General features: G+C 38.9%; 1 protein-coding gene across 6 annotated transcripts in view; it reads right to left on the minus strand.

Annotated features, from left to right (window-relative positions):
- Window positions 1-6,000: 6,000 nt before the first annotated feature.
- Window positions 6,001-20,662, minus strand: part of MBTPS2 (membrane bound transcription factor peptidase, site 2) — a 40,781-nt gene continuing 26,119 nt past the window's right edge. Inside the window, exons 10-12 of one of the 6 annotated variants that reach the window (XM_075774964.1) lie at window positions 16,582-16,657; window positions 15,180-15,244; window positions 10,048-14,043 (exon numbers count right to left, since the gene is read on the minus strand). In XM_075774964.1, coding sequence (XP_075631079.1) covers window positions 14,003-14,043; window positions 15,180-15,244; window positions 16,582-16,657 — 182 coding nt within the window. In that variant the 3' untranslated portion in view covers window positions 10,048-14,002. The other 5 variants (XM_075774955.1, XM_075774946.1, XR_012838808.1 and 2 more) reach the window with 5 other exon arrangements.

A 20,662-nucleotide genomic window follows, 5' to 3' on the forward strand; every position in this document is an offset into this window, starting at 1 on the left:
GTCGTATTGTAAGCTGCTTGAAATAACGAATGTTAAAAACAAGTAATGCAACCATGGTGCAAATACAAAAGTGCTGTCTAACTAACAAGGCAGGGAGATAAAAAGACAAAAAAGATGAGGTACCTCTGTATGAAGGAGAAGCAATGGCTATCTATATGACCTTCCTTAATCCTTACATCCTTTCTGCAGTTTCGAGCCCCAGTCATCTCTCCCATTCCCCGTCTGAACATCCCATCTTCTCAGTTCCATTCTCTCTTCTTTCTTTCGTGTGATCATCAATTCACATCTTTGCTGACTGGAGGCCTCCTTCTGTAATGCTCTCCCAATTATTTCCCCTCCGTCAGCCTGGCTTTTCAGTTGCCACATGCTACTCCAGTACTGCTTCTGTCTATAGCTCCTTGATACCTAATTCACCTTATTATCTTTCATTCATCTTAGCATCTTTATCTGTTATTTAGAAATCAGTGGGGCTTTTTCTGTCTTCCCATTCAAACTGCACAGCCGCTTGCCCAACCTGTTCTGAATGAAGCACTGTTTGTTCCCAGATCTTTCTTCCTTTCCTCTTCTTTTCCTAAGCCATACTTTATTCTGTTTGATACTAGTGATTTCCATCCCCTCCTGCTGCAAGTCCTTTGTATGATGTTCATTCCGTCAGTTTCTGGCTTCTCTGCTGTTTACAACCTCTTCGTCTTGCTCTGCCTGCGCTGTTGCTGACTTCTTGACTGAATTAATTTTCAAAATGCATACTGCTGTTTGGGTTTGGACTGTGTGTCAGAGATCATGTTTAAGGGCTAGTATCTCTTCTGGAAGCCAGTCTTTCCAGTGCACACTACTCTCAAACCATCCTTTTGTCAATACTGGGAGGCGTCCCTCTCCAAGCTAAATTACAGCCTCGGAAGAGAGTGTTTCTACACAGAGAATTTACAATCCAAATACTGACAATAAAAGGGATCAGCAAAACATCATTGCTCCTGTTTTACAGTGGCTGAGCTGAGAGTTTAATTCAGACCTTGTAAAACAGAGACCAATTTGTTAATGGTGAAAATATTCTGCGACTTGGGGTGTCATCTCCCTGGTTCTCCTAGAAGCCAAACCAAGCCTGGGCAGATGTGGAGATTTTCTCAGCATCTGCCGTAGTTACGTGGTGTCACAATTAAGGTGCTGCCAATTTTGATGACAGTGGTATTGCAGACTTTATTGTGAAGTGCAATCAACCAGTAGAAACTGGTTCAAGGACACTAAACCAGGCTGCTATGATTGCAGCTGTCCAGGAGGCTGGTGTGATTGTGTGTAACAGCGTGGTCAGTGCCCTTATTGGCAACTGTTTTCAGTTTTTTCCAACCCCTTTCTTCTTCCCTTCGGTGAGAAGTAATTCACAAACATTCACAGATATAAACAGAAATGTTAATGTGTAGTAAGCCATGTTTCTGGTGGGCAAGTTGGCTCCTTTCTGCTCTGTTGCATTGGAAAAGTAAATCCTTTAGAATGGGAATCTTAGAAACATACCCCAATTCCATAGCCCTTTCCAGAATCTTGGCCACATCTTTATATCATGCGTGTTATGCTTATTCGCTGTAAAAACCTCTTTCTTCCTAAAGCAAATTACCCTTCAACGTGAATCCAGGTCTTACGCTAACATCTCTAATGCCCTCAGGGGAGATAAATCATGAAGCAATGGATTGTATGAAAGTATATAGCCTGATATATACAAGCCGCTACTAATCCCTGGCCAGAAGTGCAGCCTTTCAAATAGACGCCATGGCTGGAAAACCGGACATAATTCTATAAACAGTCCTTCTCAGTCGTATCACCACAGTCATTTCCTTTAAAGAGACATAAAGAACAGAAACGTTGACAAATATATTTGCTAATTAAGTCCTCGTCTAAATCAAGAGTAAAACACACAGATGTCTTCCTCCCGCTTTCCTTTCTCCTGACTGCATAGGAATGGCTTGCTGAGAAATTCTCACTTTTTCATTTAAAAACCGTGTTTTTACTGACAAAACAAAGGCAAGCAGATACTGATAACTCTGCAAAGTGGTTCTGGATTTGTTAGTGGGAAGGTGAAGTCAAGATGGGGAAGTGAGGGAGGTGCTAGGAAAGGCAGGAGGTAGCAGAAATTCAGGTTGTGAATTCAGTGGCAAACTGGTAATGAATGCGGTAATCAGCTCTGACAAGGAAGGTGTATTTCTAACTTCTAATTTCCAATCTTCAGTCTTGATCTTGGCAGAAAGAGAAAAGGCTAGTGAACAATTCTTTAGGCAAAACCATAATTATTTACAACTACAGCAGAGATGTACAGTGGGGAAGGTGGAAAGGGGCCATTTGAGGACACACATATAATTAAGAATCACTGTCTTGAGGCATACATTTGGCTTATTTCTAAGCCAATCCTAGCTAGGTTGATTTCTAATCCACTATCTTCATCATCAATATTTTTAAGCATTATTGTCTACTTTTCTGACTCATTTAATTGTAATTTTTACTTTAAAAATAAGAAAAGATCGATAATGCCAGATACCTGGCAATTACAAGTTGTTCATCATTGTGTTTCAGTGATCTTAATGACACATGCATATGGAAGGAGTGCTATTCTGTTACTAGACTAAAATATTTTAAAAATCAGGAGTGATTCAGACCAATACTTACAATTTTAGAATCTGTTCTAAAACATTCTTTAGAGGAATGTGGCATGCATGAATAAACACCTTTTGAGAAAGGTACTCAGCCACAAAACAGTGTTTTTTCATGCAAAGCTTTTTATTCATTAGCATGCTGTGGACCAAAGAAAGAAAGAAGAAATAAGGCAGTGTAATACTCATTGGTTTCAAGTTACTTATATGGTTTTCGTGGCATACTGTTTTATCCCATTACACTATATACTGCCTGTCTAGGTGCTCTGAGCAATCCTATTTATTAATGTATAGCTTCTTCAACATGGCTGTGGAGCAGGCTGTGCCTAAGCTGCGTGCCTAGCCTGCCTCTATGGTATGTTGGGTGAGAAGCAGCCCCACAGCGTGATTGCTCCTCAGATGGCTATCTGGGGTGGTATCTCTTTCTTTATTGACTATAGAGAGAAGAAAAGATGACTATCCAGATGCCTAAAGCAAGTGACTCAAGCTAGGTGGGGTTGAAACCCTGAATTCCTGCCCTCGTAGCAGCACCCTGTTCAATCGACCGGCAGCCTTGAGAGCTTGTTACAGTCCAGAGCAGAGCAAACTTCCAAATTCCATTGGATTGCTACATCCCCACGCTTCAAGGCAAAACAGCTTTTACAAGATCTGCTTAGAAGAATAGGCCTATGTCTTACACTACACAAGTAAGGAGCTTTGCAAAATGTGTTATCTGTAACAAGGGAAACCAGTTGCTTCATTCCGTAGATTGAAGAAACTGGGGCAAGGGACCTCGGCAGGTCTAGTTCAGCCACTGTTCTTTAGGGTACGTCACCTTATCCTGCTATTACTTTAATACGTGATATTCCACTCCATATAGGGGCAGGATGTTTCCCACCGATGTCAGTGTAGTCAGATCGTGTCTGTGGTGAATAAGGATGGAAGAAAGGAGTCCTTCATATTTTCATCTTGATAACAGCTTTATTACTTGTGCATAATTTGGCTCTGTTTTCGTGTGAACATGATATTCAGGGCTTACTTCATGGACTCTCTTTAATTTGGACCTACAATCTTCTGGTATCAGGTCTAATTGTCTCGCTGCAGTGTTAGATTTCCTAGGACAGGATTCCAAAGCCTGGGCTGCACCAGCAGAAATTTCTAACTGCAGATGCCTGACTGGCTAATAATTTAAGCTGTTCTTAAGGCAGATGGAGAACAGCAAGGTTTTATCAGCAACAAGCTTGCCACAGTTTCTTCTCAATGATACATCAAGGTCAAACATTTGGAGCAGCTGAAGAGGAGACTGCCCATTTCAAAGCTCCTTTGTTCATAACATTCCATGGCCAAAGCTGTACGCTTCCTGGGCTGTGAAGTTAGATTTATGGGTTTTTTAAACATAGAAAAGATATTTCAACAAATACTGTAGAAAAGCAGAGCAGCTATTCAAATATTAAAGCACTTTCATTCTTTAAAATAATAGTCAGTTTTTCCCCAAAGCTTAAAACTGACAGTATCTCTTTGACATTCCACTCAAACCAGAAAGCGTCCCATTCTTACACAGTTTGTATGCATCTGTAGAGGAAGCATCCCCACACAGACTACTGCATGATAATAATGGTCCTGGATACCAAACTCCTCCTGCTCCAAAACAAATAAAATATTAAAAAACCCCAACAACCAAAAGGCACAATTTAAAACATTCCTGGAAACATCATGGCTCTGCCCTGTAGATTGTAAGTAGGTCCTGGCCAAGACCTCGAGTTCACCTATAGTATTACATAAACAGTCTGGACAGTGGTTCACTAACCAGATGTTGGATCGTATCCAGGCTGTTTCCCATCTGCCGTATCCTGCTCCCACCTGTGCACACAGCATTTTCAAAGACAGAACTAACCCCAGCTGCATTTTGTGAGATGCTTGATTTAAAACTTCCACGCTGAGACCAAGTGCTCGACTGAGGCTCTCGGGCGAGAGGAACGGCGTGTCATTGCCAGACGCCAGCCTGGACATCGTGCGCGAGCCCTGCTGCTGCGGCAGGGCTGGGCACGTGCAGAAGAAGACTTTGGGGCTATCTTGAGTAAAAACCTGAGCTAGTTCTGGAGGCCTGTTGACCTCAGGGTAAGCAAGGTCCTAATTGTAGAGCTTAAGAGCTCCACTGGCCTAAGTCCATCCTTGGCACTTAGGTCCCTTTCAGGGTCTGTCCCCAAGAGACCGCTGCAGGTGACAGAGGGAAGGTGTAGCACAGCGGGCGATCTGTCCCGCAGGGCGGTCTCACATCCTGCGCCCGTACGGAGCTGCGGAAACACTTTTCTTCACTGCAAGCTCTGATTTATGGATCTGACAATGCTATTTCAGTTTCCTTCACTGCAGCTACAGTCTATATGTTTCACAGCTTTCCAAGGCCACTAACAATCGTTACTTTTATCTAAACTGATGATAGTTGAGGTCAGCGGAAGTTAACCCAGTGCTTATCAAATTAGCATCTGTGCGTATACACAAACCCATGGCAGAAGAAAAGAGGTTTATTTTGCATTTCAAAGCACCCTTTTGATCTAGAAGAGTGCCTTCATTTAAGGGGCATTTTTTCAAGTTATTTACTTATTTATTTGTAATTAATAATAAAAATTAGTATTTTTTAAACCAGCATGACCGTTCATTTTCTGGATTCTTTTTGCCATCAGAGTATGACATGTTCGGTTTCATGACTCCTTAATCAGCTATATTCACTATCTAGATTTCTTTTTTCCTTCTTCCTATGATGAACTAAGTTCACCAAACCTGGACTCCTGGTTTGGCTGCAACCTTAATGTCTTCAGGTACCTTGTACAGCTATAAAAGCTCATGCAAATAATCTGCGTTGCACTTTCACTTGACTTAGAATAAAGCATGAGAAACAAACTGGAGAATCACATATATAAGAAGAGAGTGATCTGTCACATTTAGTATCACGTTGTTAAATGATACAGTTTAATTTTTACACCATCATTTGCAAGTGCTAAAAGCGAGCCCCTCTAAGTAACCCTGTAAGTGAAAGCTGAGATGCTTTCTTCAGAATTGCTTTTGGTATTTTCATGACAAGATAAAAAATCAAGGTTAAAAAAATTGTGCAGTTCTTAGTTAGGTAAAGTCTCAAGTGAACAATAGGTTTTGGTACATTTATGAGAAAATACTGCTTGATAATATGTTACAGTTTTCACAACTATTTGAGTAATATTTTAACTTCTGGTTCAGTTACATTTAATTGCAGTTAAAGGGGTATGCAGAAGCCAGTTAGGTTAACTACTGAAGTGCTCTCCTTAGGAGTAACTTTGAAGATAAATGCTGGAAAAATAACCAGGCTCTCAGATATGACAAAATAATAACTTACCTGCACTGCTCCAGTAAATGAAACAGCAAATTTTGTCTGTTTGTTAAAAAACATACTATACAAGTTTTGGTTTGCCCATTTTTTTCCTTCAGCGCTGCAGCACGTTGAGTGTTGCCAGCGCCTCGCAGAACATTTCCAGGGAATAAATTCAATCACCTAATTAAGAGCAGTAAATGGTCACAGTGGGGAAAAAACCAAGTTTGTTGGTATAACCAGTGGTAAGTACCCAGGAATTTGTGGTTTATAATGCACGTTTGTAATTTGGCTTTGTTGATTTTGCAGCGATGATAGAGATACAGGTGGTTTGGCCCAGTGTCTGCTAGTTATTCAAATAGCTGCAGGAATGGAAACAAAGCCAAGAGGCAAAAACATTATAAAAATGGATTGATTAATTTTTAATAATTGCATGTGTGAGGTCAACTCGTGCTGAAGAGGGAATGTGGAAACAGGAGAAAAGTTCTGACTTCACATCCAGACTAACTGAAGGTAAGCTCGGGCCCGATCCTTAAACAAGGAGAGGGACACGACTCTCAGGTCTAAATGCCCTGAACTGCTATCTAGAAGAACAGGATTTTATTGCTTCTCTGATCTTACTACATGGCATGTTTCTACCAACGATGGAAGTTTGTTAGTTTTATTTTCAGGTCAGCTCTGAAAATGCTTCAAGGAAAAAAAAAAGTAGTAAAAATACTTATCTTGGAGTTATTAAACAGCACTTATCTCTCCACTCATAAAGCATACATGCTCTCTTTCTGATTTAAAGATTCTGTAAATGAACAAACCGCCTCTCTCACAGCCCTTCCCTGATTTAATCCCATTCCTAACTGTTAAGTCTCATGACTTATTTTTTCCTGCAAGGAAAAAAAATGTCAAGTACACAACTGTGGCAGTTGGCCAAGATGATCACAGTCCCCTCACGCAGCCTTGTCTCCACCTGGTGCCTCTTCATCGCTTCCTGTGAATGTGTGCACTGCTACTACCACCATTCCACACCTGGAGACAGATGCTATTTTCCTTACAGAATAAGCCTTCCTTTTTCTTGCTGTAGATAAGGCAGCAATACTCATTGCTGCTGCTTCCAGACCTAAGGTTCAGAGCAGGAGGAGAAGGCGTGTATTCCACTAGCCTAACTTTTATAAAACAGCCTGTATTATGCACAAACAGAAAAACTTCAATGTATTTTTATGTCAAATAAAACTCACTCAAAAAGCCTCATATTCCACTTTAATTCTTTAAAAGAAAAGAAATGCAAGGAAAGAAAAGGAGCCAGTCTGGCTTGATTTGTTGCCCACATATGAGCATCTGGCGTGATACAAAATGCCCTCAGGTACCCCTCCTAGTATCCAGCTGCCGGTCCAGAATGTCTTTGATCTCCTATAGGGCCTCAGCCCCATCTGCCAGCCCCATGTGCAGCTCTGAGAAACCCTACGACCTCAACCAACAGGAGACAAAAGGAGACAAGTGGGGGGTGAGTTTCAAAACGTTCCAAGTCAGGTTATTAACCTAAGAACACCTTGGGATATCCCAGACCACACCACATGCCTATGGGGGTAACTGAATCAAATTCAGGAGGCTTAGAGGAATTTACACTTTAAAAAATAGCTGGCAATATTTTAATAAGAGAGCCTCACAGAGCTGTGAAAGGGGAAAAGATACAGAGACTTTAGTAATACAATAGCAAGTAAAAAGGATGACATTTAACAAGAAGAAGAAAAAAAGAGAGAGAGAAAAGTATTTCTTTTTCTTTGAAAGATTCCTTTCAGGGGAAATGAAAAAGGATGTATGACCATGTGTTTTCAAGACTGTCAGAAGTGGTGGTTACATAGTGTTCAGCCACTACTATATTTGCAAAGAACTAAAAAGAGGTAGAATTAATCAGAAATGTAGAAAATAAGATACACGGTTGGTAAGAACATCCAATTCTATTTCCACAACACTGGAGCCTTAAAAGCATCAAAGTAAACACCGGACCCACATCTGTCTGAGGTAAAAAAGGGAAAAAAAATTAGTCGAAATCTGAGTGACTGCTGCTTAGACCTCATGAATGCTGTGGATTCTCCCAGTTTACCACCATAAGATTAAAATCAAACCGTAAATTGTATTTCATTGGGTAGTTCACATCAAAAGCTCATAAAAATCTTAAAGATTTAATGAAGTGAGTTCAATGCATATAGATCTACTAAAGATGTTTAGGAATGCTTCTGCTTGGTGATTCAAATTAGTACAATCAAAGGAAGATTTATATTAACCCTTTTATATAAAGCTACCAGCAGTAAGACTCATAGATACAGTATTTCTTTTTAAATCTTATCCCAAAATTATATTAGTGATTAAGGCAACATTCCTCAAGATGACATTAAGACATCATTGATTTTATTCTAGAGTACAGAACATACGTAATCAGAATAAGGGATAATGTTTTCAAAATCAACTGAAAAACCTCAGGACCCTCCTAGAAGCTTAAATGCTTCAGGAAGAATAAAACTAATGTCTCTACCTTTGACATGAGTAAGAAAAAGAGAGAAGAAAAAAAAAAAGCCATCTCCTCATGCAAGTATTCAGAAAATTGCATAGCAGCCTATCTGGGAAATCCTACCAGCATGTCCGATCCGTGCTTTGTGCCTGTTTCTCATGGCAATCTTTTATCTGGGAACAAAGCCACGCTTGCTCAAACAGCTATACTTGGCTTGTCCAGTAAGCAACAAAGGACAATTTAGTTCTCAGTACAAATAACCTGGCTAATGCTAGGTGAGCTTGCTCAAGAAATGGAGCAATGAAGCTTCATTCTCAAATAAAGCTGAACAGCCTGGGTCCACCAAGCTAAGGCAGCCCCAGGCAGCTCCAGGATATCCAAATAAACCCGTTCGGAACTAGCCGGGATACGTGCCCAGCTCTGGCCTGTATATACACCTCAAAGGTTGCAATACGTAACATCACCTTAGCGGCATTTGAAGATCTGACTTTTAAGTTCTTCACATAAGACTGGCCTTTAAAGCCCAGAGAGGTGGTTTCACTTACCTCGACGATGGCATCCCATGTCACGTATTTCACTACAAAGCAAGAAGTCCACAACTCCAGAAGAGACGAATTGCCCAGGAGCTCAGCCAAGAGAAAGGGATTTGCTCCTATAAGGCAGTCGCTATGTACCCGAGTCACATCAAATGAAGCTAGATTTCCTCCGGAACAATGTGTAGGTCTCTGTCTGGATGTACTTCTACTATAACTCAAACTACTACTGTGATAAACTGGTAAATAAGGGAAAGCAAAGTGATAGTATTAATTTTAGGAGGTGGCCAGATACTGAAAAGGATAGTGGTACCTTGTGGTACACTGTCAGTAACCAGAGACAGAATATAAATTACATACGAAGAGTATGAGAGTATATGAGAGAATATGGTCATTGCCACAAATAAGGAATTATGTCACTCTCACCTTATTTTTAAAAACAGATTTAAGCACACTAACAATCAAACAATGAATTTATTTGCAGGATACATTTATCATACATAGAAAACAATACTTATTGTTTGGTTGATTAAATAGAGAAACAAAACAAAACAAAACCACAATACATTATTCAAAGTGTTCCATATATTTGTTAGCTGACATTTCCAAAATGAAGCTTTTTTCTTTTTCTTTTTTTTTTTTTTTTTTAAACATGAACATGAACAATGCATAGTGGGAACAAAGGGTCTAGAAATCTAACATTCCACAGCTGTGAGTCAGTGTGAAAAATAAGGCTACGTAGAGGAAAAAACCCACAGTGAATTTCAAAACAATACATATTCCATTGACAGGCTTCAGATAAGATCATCTGGGCATTTGAAATCTAAAAGTAAAGTTATGTAAGGAAAAGAAGAATTTAAAATATTAACAACCAACTTGGGAAGGAAGACACTAGATTTCTGTAGTGATGGCTTGGAAATAGCCTCCAGGCTTTCAAACGAGTATCAAGTGAAGGTCAATTACACTATGATGCTGCAAAAACCAACCCAAGATGAACAACTAGAGGTGAGAAATATCCAAGTCCAATTTACTAAATAAGCTACAGCTACCCATACCATTTATTCAGCACATATTTATTAATGGAATGACAAAGTATTTAAAAAATAAAAAAAGTGTGATGACCAGTCACTGAATGATTCAGTGAAGGGCTGGAAAACATATCTGCATGCTCTGAAACATTAATTACAAGTTCTCATCACGTTTCATGCCCATGTAAATGGAATGAATGGAATTGCAGTGTCATATCCTGCTCTTTGTTCCCGTCCTTTCACACTGGGTCAGCAGTGGGAAGGTCTCATAAAGCTGCCATAAACTGAGGCTCTTCGCTGCCCTTAGTCGCTGCCATCTGCTCTTCACATGAGGGGAGTGGATGAGTCCAAGGAACAAGTGTCACAGAGCTGCCATTTTCTGGCAGTCCTTAGTACAACACTTCCCAAATGCTGCGTTAATACAGGATACATGCCCCAGATAACTCAGCCACATTCAGTAACTAGTCTAGTGTTACATGAAATTCAGGATAAAGAGGGTATAAAATAGCTGCTAATATTGGATCTTACCTGAAGCTTAGATTCGGCTTTCTTACTCACAAGGTTACAAGAACAAAGCTGAAGCAAGACTGGATGTGGGAACTGGTCTGAATGCAGGTGTATAGAATGCATATTTTACAAATAACTATTTATTTCTAGAGTTTAACTCACATTTTTTAAAAATAATTAAATACAGACTAGGCTACATAAACCCTTACAACCCTTCTTCATCTGTCATAAAAGATAGCCAGATATAAATTCAGATCTTTCAGATAAAAGACATACAGAATTTATTTAAAAACTTACTTGCTACAGGTCACCCTTTGCCATCACGTAAAATGCATAGGAAACTATTAGAAAACTTGGATTGTTGATGTTCTAAACAACAAAAATATATCCTTATTTGAGAAAGCTGAAACATCCTGACTGCCATGGGAAGGTCTGTCCTGAAAATGTTATTTCTTCAGTATACTCTACAGAGTTTCACTCAGGCCAGCTATCATCCAGAACAGAACAAATAGCAGCATTTAAAGAGTGATGGATCCTAAGGTTGACCTCTTCTAGTCGCCCTGAAAATCTGTTTACCATGCTTATGGCTGAGGCCTCACAGAAAGCAAGAAACATATTTTAAAGATCAGCTGAACAAAACTCATGCAGCTGTGGTTACATTATGTCGATCAGTTGTCTTCTGTTAATAACGAAATTAGATCAGTTACGCGAGAAAAACATAGCTGCAATTTTAAAATCCAGAGAAAGCCATGGAATTTATAGAGAGAAAGAAAAAAAGGCTACAGTGCAGAGTATGGAGGACTGGTGTAAGTTATCCCTAAAAAAGGAGCAATACAGACCGTGGCTGGGTATGTATCCATTATATCTATGTACACATGTATACACACATACACACAAATGCAGAATAATCATCACTGAAAAACATAACCATCAATACAGTTGCTTGTTTCATTCTAAATAAAAAGGATGAGTTAACAAATTTTCCACTGTGGCTTATAAATTTGGGCTGACTAATCTACAAGTTTGTCTATACTTTTTCCTAACAAAGTCTCTTTCATTTCACTGGAAGCACGCTGGTTTTAATTTCTTAAGTTAGCAAAGAGCATGTAACTTCCCACATGCTAAGAAGTTAGCCTTTTTCATGTCATATCATGCATTAGCAGGATATGCTATAGAAGTCTTTGCTGATATAAAAAAAATTCTCATAAAAACCAAATCAGAACAATGACTGATGATAATTACGGAATTCTGGCAATTTTCAAGTAAAAACTATGTATAGCAATTCCCAATGTTAGATATTACTTTTTCCATCTGATACAGATTTAAAAATTCATAGTATATACATAAATAGTGGTATCCGTCCAATCTTTCAGAGTGATCTGTTTCATATTCCAGTCAATATGCCCTATAATGATATCGATGGATTCTGTATTAATGAATACGTTACATTCTGAGGGGCTATTTAGAATGAGAAATGGAAAGATTTCATTTTAAGGAAATTTTTACATTAATTTTTACAAATACAGAAATAGAAGAAATATCACATACACTCTAGAGTAAAAATCTGACACACAAAAAACGTGCTGTGTCATCCTGTGTTCTCTCTTGCTAAACAAAGAAAAACCCAGCAAAACCCCTCCCAGTAACTGTATGTATGGCACTTGCTTATCAGAATGTAATCCATTTGTTAGGATTACAGGAGAATGAAATGGATCCATTGAATAACTTTTTCTTCAGGGAGTTGTGCAACTTAACTCTTACCTTTGCCCACAGGTGATCTAAGATGTGCTGGGTCACCATTCATACCCAGTTTGCTTCAAGTCTTGATTCAAAGCACCCATTCATACCTAAATTGACCCTTACTCAGTAAAATCCCAGCACATGGAGAACTGGACTCATGAATTATTTTTAAACACTTCTAGTACTATCTCTCCCATAAAAGATAACCAGGGTCTTTACAGTGTACTAGCGTGTCCATTTTGCTAAAACCATGACTGATGGCTTCTCCACCCTCTTTTTGATTATGAGGTCAAACCCAGACTGAAGTTCTACTTAGCGTAGCCGTGGCTTTCAGTGATTGTGTAAAGTGAAATAAACTGGATTTAGTTTCCTTTGATAAAACATCATGTTTCAGTAGCACATAAATAACCAGGAACAACCTGCCAGCCTGATTATAGCAGATGTAACTTGTGTGTTTTAATTCAGCAACTTTGTTTTTTTTAAATCTCTTGCCTTCATCTCTAGGAGGGTACTATGCTAAAAGACTGTCCCAAACAGCTGTAGTCAACATGAATATATGAAATATCAAACTTGAAATGTTTTTCACAGAATATTTTTTAAATCACCATAGATGCATTTGTTGTTGCTTTAGATAATACGACAGCACTGCAACTCTGATACATAAATAGCAGCCATTTTGAAAAGTAACTATCACGTCTTACTAAATTGCATTAAAACTTCTAAGTGCAAATTAATTTTGTGCACTGTGGATTGGACAAGACCCAGAGAGAGAGAAAAGTGGCACAGAGGCACTGAAAGGAAGAGCTCAGATTAGTAAGCAGCCACTTAGGTGAGCGAGCAGGTTCTGGAGCACAGCCTCAGAGCCAGGCTCTGGGCAAGAATCAGGCTGCTCCCGTCCCTCTGTTTCCAGGAGTCAGGACGAGTTAAGACTTTCAGGGCGTCTCCGGAAGAAAGAGAAGCCCACCAGCAGTTTCTGATAGTTTCTTCTTCCTTTCTTGCAGTTTGTGTGACTTTTAGCAGCCCCCAAAGGGACCGACTCACACGGGATTGACTGGAGGATTTACTCTCTCTTACCAGGATCGGTGTCGACATGCCTGGGTTGAAATGACTGAAAATGAGGGGGACAGGCCGGCCATGCCACCCCACAGAGGTGAACTTCAAGAGGCCTGTGACAGCACTGGAGACCTAAGTGAACTAACACAACAACAAATAAACAAACATGGTCTCTCACTACTGCTTGCATCACGTTAAGAAAAGAATATATCTTAACTAAGTGTGAAGGCTACTGTGTAAAACTACAGCCACACATCAGTGGGCAAATACAAACATCAGAGTTACGAATCCGTGCACTAGCACCAGGAATTGGGCTCAACCCCGCTTTTAAAATTACCCAGGACTTTTTTGTTGTTGTTTGTTTGTTTAAATATCAGCCTATATTGAGGCAAGGCTCTGACTGAACCTGATTTGTATAAACTAGGCAATATATCACGGGAGGACATGATGGTCAAAATATAATCTGATTGGGTACAAAATATTACAGACTTAAAAGAGCTTCAAAGTATGTCAGACATACTTCGGTCAGCAAAACACTGACTGTTCTTCCACTGTTCATTAAAGAACAAGCGTATGGTCTGTATTCACCTCAGAAAGCAAAGACAAATGTTTAAGTAGTTCAATTCACAATCATATTCTTCCTCTAATCTTCTGATCCAAGACCTGCTTCAGCTAAACATCTTTGTTAGCTATCTTTGAACAGAATGAATCCTAGCAAAGGAAGACAACCCTTTGAAAGACAGAAAACCATCAGTGAGTTACTGTACATATTACATGCATAGCATCAGAAGATAGACACCATAAAAACAACAGGTTTCACTTTTAACTGTAAACAGGTATAATACAGTATTATTTTCTGAGTAAAACAACACAAACATTACTTATCACTTAGGAATAATTGTGCACAGCATACTTCAGCACTCAGAAACTGAATTTGAGTTGTCTTGTAGCTATTGCTGACAAATACTGCCTTTAAAAAATCTTCAGCTGCGTAAGATAACATACAACTGAACGTGTAAGAAACACAGACATGTGGGCTTTGTTATCCTCCCGCATGCCTCACTTTTAACAGACATTGGCACTTCTCATCTACATCCCGAGGACAACATGCTTCCAGTCATTTTGGCTGGCTGAAAAGGAAAGTCACTAACCCATATGGCCTCTCTCTCCTTATTAGCACATGGTAAGCATTTACTTAGCTTTTCACCATTTTGAGAACAGACTTTAGGGCTTCTTAGAGTCCAGTTTGGTGGAATACCAGATTTGAAAAACAAAACCAAGACTATGCTGACTGAAAATGATCACAGCCCATGCAGATTTTCTGACAATTATTCAAATTATAAAATAAAACCTAAATGGTTTTTTTCTCCCACTTTACAAATGTTTGAGGCCAAATAATTCCTGTATTTTGAGATCTAAATTAATGAAGTCTTAGGCTTTTTCCTGTGAAATTTTGCAATGCAATTTCTCCAAAATTAGTACAGTGCTTCAAGAGTATATAAAAAGGTTCCTATTTCTTTCTATTAGACTCCTATGACCACAGGCACAATGTTGTACAGTTTTAAATTAAAACAGTAGCCATCAGTGATTGTTCTTTCAGTGTCATTTTAAGGTAATTATTTCAATCTCAGCACTGAACAAGTTTTAAAAGGCAATGGATTCATTATTTCTGTGTACTTTGAAAACTGACGGAAGCGTATCCAGCGTTCTATCGTGCTGTCACCATCCAAAGTCCCAGTGCAACATTGGCAGCCAAAAGTGCACTACCAGCAAGCAAAATTAAAAAGCCAACAAGCTCTCTGTTTTGTTTTTCTACAATCAGGGAGCTCAGAGTGGCTTCCAGGAATGAATTTAATATCCACTGACCATCCAAAGCGAAGCACGGTACAGCATTGATAACTGCCAGTGCTCCTGACAGTGAAATTAGGTACCTGGTTGACATTAGTTAAGGTTCATGAATAATATCCAAGGAAATGTAAAAAAAAAAACCAAAACAAAACATTTTTTATTTCTAGTATGCAGACAGAGATATATGAGGATTATTTGTTTTAGCTGCCATTCTGTTTCACAGAAATTATATGAGTACAATGAGTTTTACATCATAACATACCAGCTCAGAGAATGGCCTTTATAGATTCATTTGGTTTTAAGCAGTAGGTTTGGATACTTAAACAACCTGCACTCTTCACAACTCGGATGAAAGCAGGAGACAGCAAAACCACACAATACCGCCCATCTTCCTCCCTTGCTTTGTGTGGTTTTGGAGGAAGGTTATAGCTCTGACACTATGCCTGAAGTAAGGAGGTGTTCTAGACCTATGACCTAAGTATGAAATAATGATTAGGAATATTTTCCAAAACACTCCCTTGCTGGAGTGAGTAAATGGCTAGAATATGATTGGAAATCTGGCCTCTCTCTCTTACTTACCTGTTAGCCAGGAAAGCTGAGCGGATTTCTGTACGTGCATGTGCATGTGAGAATGAGGCAAAGGTAGATCATTTTTATTGTTGGTAAAGGCTTGCTAACTTTAATACCTACCTTCATCCTATAATGGCCGGACAAGAAGACATGACTCAGAAAGCAACTGGGTCAGTGTGAACCTTGGCGTGTTCCCAGAAAAGGGGAGCTTATGTAGCATCTTTACTCTAGTTTTATGGACTAAACTTAACTACACTGTTTAATTGTTCTACAGCCATGCATAAACATTTCAGTTTCTAAGGCTAAGGGTTCTTAGAGTAGCCATATTCAAGCCTACTAACCTTTATGTATGCATATATATATATCATCTCATTCATTAATAATTCAGTTATAACTGAATTATCTTCCTGCTTTTTGAATAGGCTAAGTTTTCTTTTTTGTTGAAGAAAAAACAACCCCAAAACAATCACCCTATACCCTGTTATTTAGTCCAGTATAATGATGCAAAAATGACAAAACTCTGACATACCAAAGCTAGCAATAACATCTCATTTGTCCTGCCGTAAATTCAGGCTTACTTTGACTTTCTTGTCAGAGCTGTTAAGACTCACTCTCAAGAAAGAGTTAAAAAAAGCACTGACTAAAAATATCCTGCTAAGCAGGATATTTCATTTTGAGCTTGGCACATGGACAATAATCAATGCAGAGAGGGGATAAAGATGTCAAAACTCTACAGAAATGTTTCAGAGCATCCTGTCTAAAATGATATCCAACTGAAATTTTGCTGGGTCACCAAATTCTAAACAGTTCTCTTCTTGCCTTAAAAGAACAAACATACTTCAAAGGATACTTGCAAAATGTCTCTATTACCACAGGCAGATCAATGCTTAGAAAGTTTTGTCGTGGTACAAAACTGCTGAGACTTACTGAAACAAAAATATAGAGATATACAAAATAAGAACAGTCATTCCAGGATTATAACATTAGGAATTTTAGATTATAATTTTGCAGAAAAATCAGATCTGAAATGACATTTCTTCAAGGATGAATAAGCAATCTAAATACTTGGTTTTGCTTGGGTTTTGTTTTTGAAAGGGTGCAGCCATTAAATCTTTCTTAAACATGGTCACTATCATAGTAAAGTCACTCCACAAAATACAATTAGCATGATTTCAGTAAAAGTAGATCTAAGATATATATTTTCAGAGGCAACTAGACATCTGTAGTCATAAAGACCACATTGTGTAATTTAATCCTTTTCAAAGAAAAACATATAAAAAAAGATTATAGTTACCAGACTTTTTCAACATATGCAGTCCACATGTATACATTCATACTGTGGGTGCACACATGTACTTTCTCTGAAGGCCAGAAAATTCTTCTCTTGCAGTACCTGCAGAAGATCCCCATGACCTGAGGCTGAGCCCATGGTGTAAAGGATAGGGGCAGATAGGGAGCAGAGTTCTGGAGTCACTCGGAGAAAGCAAAGGCTAGGAGATGATGCGTGGGTGCATTAACACCAGTTAGCCAGCACACAAGTAGCTTCTTTTTCTGTTTTCAGATGGTACTATAAGTGACTCCAAGATGTAACAGTGCAACTTAAAAACCTGGGTGGTGAGACTCAGCATCCTTCCTATAAATAGTGACAGGAAAATTGCAGTGTCAAGCACCACATGACCTTGAAACACCTCTTTAGTACCATAACTTCTTTGAAGGTGTACATGAAGCTTCAGCTGACTGCACGGCAAATGTTTATGATAGACTCCTCAAAGAAAACTGAGGTAGCTTGAGGCCTCCCAGAGTGCACTCTGTTAATACAGGGATGCTCCATTTGGGTTGTCTCATAAAAAGTCTTGATGCAGTCTTTCAAAGTAAACGTAGTCAGTCTGCCAGCCTCAGGGACCGTTTGAAAGCCTTAGTTCTGTAACAGCTGGAGGAAAGACACCTTTCCTACTAGAAGACTCCACTCATAGCCTAGCGGAGTCTTATCTCCAGAAGGAAGAGGTTTAGATAAATTAAAGTAGATTTAGAAAATCACCTTAAGAATGAGCTTGCGTAGTATCAACAATAGTCACTCTGTCCCAAAAGTACAACTTTGGACACAAGTTGAGGCCAGGCACAATGGCCTGTATTTTCCTTAACAACCTGGGAAAAAGTTACAGCTGTAAGAAATACCATCTCCACTGGGATATGTGAAAGCAAGTTTAAATCCCACTCAATACAAACATCCCTTGGGAAAGGAACAATTTAACTCACTCTGTGAGAAATTTTAAAGCCATAGGCTACGAGAACCTCACAGCACCAGTACATAACACAACAAAAGTGCTGCTAAGTATAACTTAGTTAAGAGTGAGATCAGTTTTCTTCAGGTTCAATAAACAATTCAAGGACACAGGAACAAAGACAAGGGGAAAGCAGTTCCAAAGGCACATAAGGCAGAGAACTGTCTACTCAGTCACATAAACACATTTTCTTCTGTTAATAGAGGCCCTTCTGATGAGTCAGAAGCGATAATTAGTCCAACCAGCAACCATACCACGAGATGGAGAGATTTGGATAGCAAGGAGTGCCAAAAATGAATGGGTTTGGTTGGGCAACAAGCAGAGAACTTTCCAATACGAAAACTGCCACAGCTATGCCAAGACAGCTTGAAAATCATGTTCTCTCTTAACTTAGCTTAAGAAAGACCTTTGATTTAGGGGAACTGAGAGAAAATAAGTAAGTCTGTTGGACTACTGAGTGAAGAACATAACAGACAGAAATCCTGGAGACCACAGAGCTCAGAAAGTCAGAGGCATCCAAGTCAAATGATACCCAAAGTAAACAACTCATCAAGCTGAAAGCTGGTATCAGAACATCTGATCAGACCTCTTGTTCGTGAGCCAAAATAGCAAAATGGCTGAGGCAGTCAGTGTATTCAGAAAGGTTTCAAAAGGCACACACTGCAATATACTGTAATTTCTGTCACCATCCTGAACCTCAAGTTGTGCCTACATTGAGAATGGATCACTGATCTCCTTCCCTCTTTGTTAGAACAGCCACTAGACATGGATCTAAACTCCAAACTTTGCTGCTGAAGCAATCTCTAAAACACAAAGAAACTCTTCAGGAAGTTGCTGGACTGAGCTCTAGACACTGTAATATGAGGCAATGAGTTTAGCAGCTGTAATGGATCAAACCTAATGACAATAGGCAAATCTGTCCTTCGAGGAATAAGAAAAGAATTACAGAAATTATGTTCTCCAGGCTTGTCTTCAAAAGACACTGCTGGGAAGAGGTGAACAGCAATGAGACTGGGTGAGAGAAAACAGTCATTGTTTTCCTACTCTGATTAAACAACTATTTGACCTGGAATTAACACTTATTTTGTTGGCTAATGCTAGACGGTGTTGGCAAATGTTGAGAAGAATCCACAACAGACACAATTTTAAATAGAAGTGATTTGGAGACTAGCTTGACCAAAGAGATTTTCAAAACCTTTTGATGGGGGAAATGGCATATATGCTATGGACGAGAGAGATGGTATGGCATGAGATTTTGCTATGTTGTCTCCAGAAGAACTATACATGTAACCCTTTAAATATGGATTGAAAGAAAAGAAGGATCATCCTCAGCAATAAGGGGAAACAAGCATGGAAATACTGAGAAACCAGACTCTAACGGAGACACCTTCATCAGGGATTATGGCTGTTGTTGCCCCAAAATCTCCCCAAAGCCAGGAAGTGGCTATTTTTTAGAAGACTTGGATAAAACAGAAGTAGGAGACTGGTCCAGTTGGGGGAAAGTATCTTCTAGGTAAATTCCATCTTCTTTTCATGAAGAAAATCTTGCAACTTTTGATCTGTGATGGGCGATGCAGATACAGCAACATTCAGGGATATGATGTTCCCCCAAGCAGTGTGAATTCCAAACATGAATGTTAGTCACTAGATTATTCCCAACCAACGAGGGCCAGAGAAGGAAGCCAAGATTTTGCAATACCAGAAATGACAGGAAGGAATAAAAAGCCCCATACAAAATAAAGAAGAAACACTACAAAGCTGCATGGCAATAATGACAGAGTCCTCCATTTCAACCTTACCTTCTCCCAACATAGGGAGAGCCTCTAAAGCATAACTGGCCTGCAATAAGAAAAGTCTTGAGTAATACTACATAAATTACACCCACAGTATGAATTTATATTGGATTACATTAAATACTTTTTACAGGGAGAACGCTAATTAAAAGGATTAATCAGTGTGTCCATCCTAAACAATAAGCATTCCTAATCATTCCTTCTGGTTTAGTTTTGGCCAAATCTCCAGCACTCTTAAGTTCATTTAGGATTATGATTCTTTACAGGTTTTTTTTTATACTGGAAACAAGAGCTATATATAGCATCCATAGCAATGAAAAATATTTTTTGCAAGGATATTTTACTTTGAGGAACAGAAACATTTTTATAGAAGCAAGCTGTATAGTCTATTTCTTGTAAGTAGCTAATATGGACATAAATTTTTCAAAATATTGTATCCGGAAGCTAGCTTCAAATGAAAATACGAAATTATTACTGCTTCTCCATAAATTGGGACTATCATGACAACAATGCAAGCCTAAGTAGAAAACAATACATGCATAATCTTAGGATGTTTTTCAAACATTACTTTAGTGACATTTCTAGAGGAAGTAAAGTCATAGTACACACTGGTGCAACTCCCACATCAGGTTGTGTGTTAAATGTAGCACCATTCTAAAAAGTAATGTTTCCTGCAGGCAGAAAGATCACACAAAAGAATAAGGCATTTCACTAAAACGTACTGCTATTTCAAAATTCACACAGCAGAGGAGGAAATTATTTTTCCTTTCTTAACTGTAAAAAAACAGTTACCACATTCTGATCAGTCACATTTGGGGAAAAAAAAATAAAATCAAACCTGTTGGCCCCAAGCCAG

Source organism: Balearica regulorum, chromosome 1 (assembly GCF_011004875.1).
Source record: "Balearica regulorum gibbericeps isolate bBalReg1 chromosome 1, bBalReg1.pri, whole genome shotgun sequence".
Lineage (NCBI taxonomy): Eukaryota > Metazoa > Chordata > Aves > Gruiformes > Gruidae > Balearica > Balearica regulorum.